General features: G+C 35.0%; 1 protein-coding gene across 1 annotated transcript; it reads right to left on the bottom strand.

Annotated features, from left to right (window-relative positions):
* Positions 1-1,466: 1,466 nt before the first annotated feature.
* LOC147004093 (uncharacterized) lies at positions 1,467-8,955 on the bottom strand. Its single transcript, XM_085838668.1, is given in 3 exon segments — positions 1,467-2,869; positions 4,512-4,638; positions 8,926-8,955. Coding segments are annotated over 3 exon segments (1,560 nt in total).
* Between the last annotated feature and the right edge of the window lie 324 nt (positions 8,956-9,279).

Here is a 9,279-nt window from a genome sequence, read left to right as displayed (position 1 = left end):
ATTTTTGTAGATTTTTCTCTCATATTTCTTTGAACTCAAAAGGGAAAGCAGACTTCTTGCTGAGGCTCTGACAGCTTCTACGTATTTTCTGTTTCTTTTTATCTTCACCTAGTAATACTTGCCTGGAACATTGAACTGAATCTTACCTATTTCACTTAACACAAATCACCATATGTAAAACAGTGTTTCTAACTCTTTTAATGCTAAACACTGACATTGAATTCAAATTATCTTTAGGTGGGCAGACTACCCTGCAGTTCAATGAATGATTTCTCAGTTTTAAGACAATTGGAAAAATGTGTTTTCCTATGCTTTTAAGCAACCACTATGACAGGGTCACTACATCCCAAAGAGATTGTTATCCACCAGTTGAGAATCACTACTAAAAGTTTATGATATAGGTTTGCAAAAATATTTATGACTTCTGCGTATGTTTTATGTGAGGCATTTCCTGGAAAGATGCAACATATATTCATGTGAGTATCCCAAGTGCAAATTGAAAACAACCAAAGCAAACTTGTTGAATATTTCAGCTTCATTGGAGTTAGTTACAGGACAATAGAAAAGGAGTTGTTGACCAGATCACAAGAGACTCAGAGTCACTTGTTATCTTATAATGACAAACAAGGATTAGAGAAGAATTATGATTACTGGATACTCGAAGCACACTTCACATCTATAAGCATATTTATAGGATAAAGAATATGCAGTCTGAGTGGCTCAGTTTGCCAGATACTCTTTTAAGTATAACTTTTCTTAATTGGATCATTTAAATTAAATATACAGAATGTTATCAGTTTTATTAGATATTTTGAGGATTGCATTAAAGACCTTACATAGTTTCCTTTTTGAAATGGATTATTTCTGTCTCAATGAATGTGTTACACAATACTATCTTCTGACTTCCCAACTTGTCTTCATCTTGTAACATTTGAGGGTGAACAAGTAAAGAGGTGTCATGAAAAGCTTTCTACATTTTCACAATTTCAGAGTTTCTCCCAGCATAATTAGTTGACATTATCTAAGATTTGAACATTGCATGAAAGTTTTCACAAGATTTTCATAATTATACTAATTCCCTAGAGTGGAGACTCAAGTGTTGTCAAGAATACACCTTGAATAAAACATATGCCACATTTTCCCCAACAGAAATACTTTCCCCTAAAAAGTTCTCTCTGTCCTGAAGTGAAGTCAAAGATATTTCTTCATACAATGCATGAGTTAAGTTTCTAGCCTGAAAGTATATTCACTGTTACATTCTAGGAAATGGGCCAAAAGGAAAGGATTCATAGCTACAATATATTTGAAAAATTCCTCTTCTGTAACTATTCTCTAATGAATTTTAAGATGATATATCTTGGCAAAGGATTGTCTCGTTCACTTCATTTATAAAGATTCTCTATTGTATGAAATAACTGATGATATCTCAGACTGACATTATGAGTATTGTATTTGTCACATGCAAACTATTTGTAAGGTTTATCTCCTGTATGAATTCTCTGATGATTATTAAGATGGGATTTGTGGGTAAAGCATTTGTCACATTCACTACATTTGTGAGGTTTCTCTCCTGTATGAATTCTCTGATGAATTCTCAGACTGCCTTTTTTACTAAAGCATTTGTCACATTCACTGCATTTGTAAGGTTTCTCTCCTGTATGAATTCTCTGATGCCTTCTCAGTTTGCCTTTTTCAGTAAAGCATTTGTCACATTCACTGCATTTATAAGGTTTCTCTCCTGTATGAATTCTCTGATGAATATTAAGATGGGATATTTGAGTAAAGCATTTGTCACATTCACTACATTTGTAAGGTTTCTCTCCTATATGAATTCTCTGATGAATTCTCAGACTGTGTTTTCCAGTAAAGCATTTGTCACATTCACTGCATTTGTAAGGTTTCTCTCCTGTATGAATTCTCTGATGCCTTCTCAGTTTGCCTTTTTCAGTAAAGCATTTGTCACATTCATTGCATTTATATGGTTTCTCTCCTGTATGAATTCTCTGGTGAATATTAAGATGGGATTTTTGAGTAAAGCATTTGTCACATTCACTACATTTGTAAGGTTTCTCTCCTATATGAATTCTCTGATGAATTCTCAGACTGTGTTTTCCAGTAAAGCATTTGTCACATTCACTGCATTTGTAAGGTTTCTCTCCTGTATGAATTCTATGATGAATCCTCAGACTGCCTTTTTTAGTAAAGCATTTGTCACATTCACTGCATTTGTAAGGTGTCTCTCCTGTATGAATTCTCTGATGCACACTAAGATTGAATTTGTGTTTAAAACATTTGTCACATTCACTACATTTGTAAATTTTCTCTTCTGCATGAATTCCCTGATGAATACTAAGATGGATTTGATGGGTAAAGCATTTGTCACTTTTACTACTTTTGTAAGGTTTCTTTCCATGATAAATTCTCTGCTGACTTTGAAGTTTTTCTCTCTGGGTTAGATATTTGTGAAATTCACTGTATTTGTAAGGGTTTACTCCAGTATTGTTTTGTTTCACCATGACTTTATATTTAGAAACAAAAACCTTCTCAAATTCTGCATTTCGCTTGTGTTTTTTCTTCTGCATGTGGATTCCTTGATTGAGACTAATGGTAGAAAACAAATTTAAACCGTTTACAGAGTCATTGTATTTGCAAATTTCTTTAGTGCTCCTGGGCTTAAGTTTTTTTTGGTTCGAGTATTGAAGAGAGCTGTGATAAGTTTTGTATGGTGTACATTGGGGGGAATCAAGAATCACCTGGCTAAGCTTGTCCCATTTAGAAGACTTCTCTTAAATATTCATGTGTTCATGGACAATGTACTGGCTGTCTTCATCCAAGACCTTCCCATACTTTCCACATATGCAATGATTTTCTGAAAAAAAGTGGGGAGGGGCAATTAGAGGTGACATGAATTACTTATATAAGGAGTAAGGGATTCAATAACCAGTGAATTCAGGGATTCGTACTCTCAAGAGAGGTTTTCCTCTCTCTCTCTCTCTTTCTCTTTTTTAATCTTTACATGTATCCTCAGAAGAACCTCAAATATGATCTATATCAAATGACTGGAAATGATAATAGCCTGCTAAATTTTATTTTCAAATTAAACATCATACTACTTCAAATATAATAACCCAGAATTGCTCCTGTCTTAAGGAAAAAGAGGAACAAAGAATGGAAAAGAGGATGATGGGAAGGCCATCCAAAGACTGGACCAAAGAGATGTAGATCCTTGCAGCCAACCATTAGATTGAGCAGGGGGACTACAATGAAGGAGTTAAGGGAAGGACTGAAGAACCTGAAGGGCTTTGCAACTGTGTAGGAGTAACAATAATATCAAGACCCACAAAGCTCTCAAGTGTCAAATCACCAAATAAAGAGTACACATGGAAGTACAAATGGCTCCAGCTTTTTTTTTTGTAAGATTTATGGATTATATGTAAGTAAACTGTAGCTGTCTTCAGACACTCCAGAAGAGGGAGTCAGATCTCGTTAGAGATGGTTGTGAGCCACCATGTGGTTGCTGGGATTTGAACTCCGGACCTTCGGAAGAGCAGTCGGGTGCTCTTACCACTGAGCCATCTCACCAGCCCGGCTCCAGCTTTATATATAGCAGAGGATTGCCTTATGTGGCATCAACAGGAGGGGAGTCCCTTGGTACTGTGAAGGTTCAGTATCCAAGCATAGGAGTATCCTAGGGGCATGGGGTGGGAGTAGGTGGATCAGTGGTGGGAGAATCATCATAAAAGCCAGGGGGAGGGGTGGGATATAGAGATTCATGACAGGAAATGAAGAAGGGGCATAACATTTGACATGTAAATAAATAAAATGACAAATAAAAAAGAAAATTGTACTTTGCGTAAGCTGGAATAAATAAAGGATCCATCTGTAGTGAATTTCCCGAAAGTAGAACTCTAAATAATACATCTCTAATTTTATGGTTACAATTTGATTCAGAGTGACACTGAATCAGGTATAATTTTGGTCAGGTATAAATTTAACAACAGTGTCAGGGAATCACTAAATAGATTTGTTTCAACATCCAAAATGCTAGGATAATGATTATGCTGTCCCAGATCTAAACACAGAGATCAAATGTCAAAAAGTTAAATAAAAAACAATGCCCAAACCAACAGCTCTATATCCATTTGAAACCTTGTATATTTTTAGATTCATAAATAAGGGAACATTTAAAAGCAATAGTAAGATTTTTACAATTGCAACTATTATATGTATAGAAATATAGTTTCTTGTTCTGGATACTTAAAATTTTTACTTGAACTTTTTTAAGTTGATTGCAGCTAGATAAGAGATAAGGAGTGATCTCAGAGAATATAGCACTGGTTACTTTTCAAAAGAAAGCAGAGAAATGTAAAGGAAACACAATGAACAAGTTATGATTTTAACTAGAATTTCTCTCATTCAGGAGTCTCTGGACATCTCAGAGCATTTACATAAGCACATAGTAGGAAAACTCAAAGAAAGAAACAGGAATTCAACAAGAAGTTCATTCTTACCCACAAACAACAGATTGTTGTAAATCTCCAACATCACATCCATGTACAATGTCCTCTGAGCAAAACTGAGACATTCCCATTCCTCCAGTGAGAAGTCCAAGGCCACGTCCTTGAAGGTTAACAGACCCTGTAATGGAAAACTACCTACTTGATACTGGACAAAAATGCTTTTCTACTTTAAAAAAAGAAGTAATTAAGATATCCTTTTTTGCTGGGTGTGGTGGCAAATGCCTTTAATCTCAGCAGTTGAGAGGCAGAGGCAGGCGGATTTCTGAGTTCGAGGCCAGCCTGGTCTACAGAGTGAGTTCCAGGATAGGATAGCCAGAGATGCATAGAGAAACCCTGTCTCGAAAACAACAACAACAACAAAAAAAGATATTCTTTTTTGATGCAGATGAGGAAGGAAAATATTGAAGGATAAATTTTTCTGAAAGTGTGATTGAGATGTGTCTGAAGATACAAATTTCTGCTCTTCCACTGACAATCTATAGAATGACTTAATTTAAGACTCACATTTAGAAAGGCTCTCTAAATAAAAAAAAGAAAAGGAAAGAAAAATCAGAAAGGCTCTAATCTTCAAGACTTTTCTGTGATTTACTGAGACCTTCACAGCAAATGAAAGATTTGCTACCATCACTCTTTTCAAAAATTTTGGTGTGCAGTTTGGATTGTATACTGTCTTTCAATGTCATCTATTATGAAATTTGATTCCAAGCAGCCACGTGGCAATTAACAGTAGATTGTTAAACCCAGTTCTTTAAAATCCAATGATCTCTTCTGAACACTACTGACAGGAGAAATACATAGCACATATGCATACATTCAGGCAAATGTAAGCAACGTATATTGAAGAGAAATTAACTTTATTCAAAGATACTTTCTAGACTACTAATAGACTTCCTTATATTTCTTTTTCACTGAGAATGCATGATGTAATTTCAAAAGCAGTAAACATTTATAGAACATAACATGTACTTTTGATCGCTAGATGCAGTAATGTACCTTTATGAAATATGGGTTGATAACAAACAGAATCTCAGTGTCCCATTAGAGATAGTCAAGATATGATAAAAAAATATCCCTTCAAATTTTACAATGTCCACTTTGTTCAAATATGGACACTAGCTTAGTCCTATGTGCAGCTGTGTCTTACATCTGTATAACAACATGTCCGTTTGACAATCTGAGGCCTAAGTTCAATGCTACACACGTTGTAGAAGAAACAGGTAGAATACTAAATGCAGAAATAATAGATGGACTAAATGACTAAGTTTTTTTCTTTAAACACAATAGAACTGCAACATCAGGGCATCATACACTGAACGTTCCTTGACACAGAAAATCAAATGCTTTTGGAAATTATTTTATAAGAATGTATTCAAAACCATAAAATAGAAATAAACAGTTTTAGAGAGCTTTAAAATTATTTAACCACATGGTGGCTCACAACCATCCGTAATGAAATCTGATGCCCTCTTCTGGAGTGTTTGAAGACAACTACAGTGCACTTACATATAATAAATAAATAAAATATTTTAAAAAATGTGGAATCTGATACAATTCACTTTCCTTCTGGAGCAGATTTGTTGTTTGATAGGATGCTGGGTAACTGTTGGGAGTATAAAGACAACACAATTGTCCTGATCTCTGAATTGGGCCTCTCCCCTGCGAGAAGAAAAGGGGGTCAAAAGTGGGCCACCGACGCACTGTTCGAGAACAACCACAGAATGTTCCAGCCCTAAGTCAGCACCAGATGTCCTGACCACATCCTGATACCAAGTTCCTGCTTCCCATGTAGCTGCCAAAAGAAAAATTTCCACTGCCCCACCCCTCCTGCTGAGAAGTACTTGTACTTCCCCTTTTGCTTATACATTTCCACTGCCCCACCCCTCCTGCTGAGAAGTACTTCCCCTTTTGCTTGTGCATTTAAGCCTTGAGCCTTGCTGAATACAGTGACACCTTGATACTACTCAGACTGATTCCGTGTCGTTTCTTGCACTTGGTGTCCGTCTCTCCCTCCCGCCATTTGGTTCTTAGGAGAAGGTCCCCTCGAGACCCTAAAAAACTGGACCTGCTGGACGGGTCAGATAATAGCATTTTCCTGTATTATAAATTCATTCACAATTATGGTTCCTCCTCATAAAAGTTGATACCTAAATACAGCACTGGTGGGATAAATCTCTTCCCATATTACAATGAACACATAAGAGTCTCCAGCTCTGGGTTCCACAAATACAAAACATTTTTATCATACATAGGGATCATTCCTAATTCTTAAAATGTTGATATAAGGGGTCAGCCGTCCTGAAACTCATTCAGGCTTCACATTTGCTCTCATTCTCTTTCCTGGATGGTTTCTTGTGTCGTATGCAATATTTCCAGATCATTTATAATTTTTAAATAATGTTTACTGACTTTAATTTCATATGGAATGTTGTTTTTGCTGGCATGTAGCTCTGTGCACATGAGAAACGCAGGCAACGGTAAAAGATATTCTTGAAAAAAAAAAGAGTTCTAGAAGGAAAAGAAGTCCCCAGGCAGGTACAGAAAACTGAATCTGAATACTGCAAGAAGAAGACACCTTAACTGCAGAGCCACATTTGGACTCTTAATTAGCTCCTGTGGAGACATAAATAAATATGCTTAATAACAATTTCATTAATACCATATGGTCTTTCACTATAAAATGATTAGATATGTATGTATAAGCAAATATCATATATGGCAATGTATTCCAATGAAGTATAATAATTTTTTATCAAATTGTGTTTTTTAAATTGAGGGAGAATTATACTAAATATTCATTAAAATTTAGTAAATTGGCCGGGCGTGGTGGCTCACGCCTTTAATCCCAGCACTCAGGAGGCAGAGGCAGGCGGATTTCTGAGTTCGAGGCCAGCCTGGTCTACAAAGTGAGTTCCAGGACAGCCAGGGCGATACAGAGAAACCCTGTCTCGAAAAACCAAAAAAAAAAAAAAAAAAAAAAAATAATTTAGTAAATTATTTCTCATTGTATTAACCTAACTGAAAATTTCAGTATCCTACTTTTAACTTTTTTTCTTCAGAATTTGACCATAGGTATATCAGAATTGCACTTCTCATAGAGAAGTGTGATCTATCATTCTTCCTTTGTTTATCAAAAATTATAATATACAGACTATATATTGTCTTTATTGCAAATATGCCTCAAAAATGTAAACCTGCTCCATGAACAAATGACTAAAGAGTAAAGGGTACTTGCTGTTTCTACTTTAAAAACTAATCTAATTCTCTCTAAATATATTGCAGCTCACTATTATGTCTGAATTCATTCCCCAGGGTTTGGTGCTGTTCTCATGGTTTTAGGGGCATAATGTATCATTCAGTGTACATAAAAACCTTCAGATATACACTTATGTACTTAAAGAAAATAGTATCGTAATGAAAAATAGAAACATTGCTACAACCCTTCATTTTACTCTATGTAATGCACAGCTTGGCTGAAGAGGATTAGCATAGACTGATTCAAGCCTTTCTCTTCTAAAGAAAAAGAGACGAAAAATAAGAAAGGACATTCATTTATTTTTGAAAATTGATGGTTTATGCACAGCACCATAGCTATCCTCTCTAGAAAAATTTTACTAATATAGTTCATGTGATGAAATACAAAGGTGAAGAAAACAGGACTTAAAATTATTTCTGAAACCAAAAGGAGGGATAAATAACAATATATTGTGAATTTTCCACATGGACAGTATCTCTCTTGAGATAAATAGATTTCAGGTGTCAATTGTGATTACTGTGTGACATGAGGTGTGAAAAAAGTGTTTTTAGAATACTGAAATATGTATCATCTCACAATCACAATAATGGTAAAAGAAAGATATTTTCCTTCCATTATCTGTGACCCTAGGAAGCTAATAAATTTATTTACTATTAGGATTCAAAACAGTGGATCTTATATAATTTTAGCTTCTACAAATTCTACTCTTTCATATCTTCTTTAGTGATGTGAATTTATACTTATTTCTATATCCTCATTCACAAACTTGTGTTTAGAAACCTGACCATCTCTGAAATGCAATTTATGTGGCACAAGAGACCTTACTTCACACTAATACAAAAGGACAGAACTTATTCAACATAGAAAATATCCATCAATCTGTTCTTTGAGCATCATTCTAATAAATCTTATTTGAGACATGCAGGTCTCTAGTCCAAGGGAATTATATATCCTCACAATATAAAAATCAAGTTAAAATATAAAGCCATTATATGCATGAAAGGAAAAAACATTAAATTCTCATTATTACAAAAGATATAGATCATAGAAAATAAGCCCTTTAGATACCATTCCACATGTAGAGATTAAAACTTTTGGATGACTTGAATAAAAAGAGATTTTTTAAAAAAGAAATGTGGAAAGGACACTGACCTGTGGTGTATTTACCAGAGACTCACTCATTCCTGTTTTTGTCCTTCTCCCAGGGTCTCTGTGAAGAACAAAGATTCAATTCTTCTTGAAATTTCACATCAAGGTCTGAATGATTCAAAGATGAAATAAATACAACATCATTACAGACAATGCTAAACCACATTTATATATATAAACATTAAAAGCAAAATGATACCAGGAATCTTGACAATGTGCAGTCATGAAAGTAAGTAATGATATATTTAGACTGTAAGTGTAACCTAGTTCCTCCCACCACCCTAGAGTCTCAAAGTTCATTCACAACACCTGATATGGAAACCCCTGCCACCTGACCTAAATGACACACAGCAAAAG

This window comes from Mus caroli, unplaced genomic scaffold (genome assembly GCF_978045245.1).
Source record: "Mus caroli unplaced genomic scaffold, Mus_caroli_1 scaffold_6, whole genome shotgun sequence".
Taxonomy (NCBI): domain Eukaryota; kingdom Metazoa; phylum Chordata; class Mammalia; order Rodentia; family Muridae; genus Mus; species Mus caroli.
This window is presented reverse-complemented; position numbering and strand designations above follow the sequence as displayed.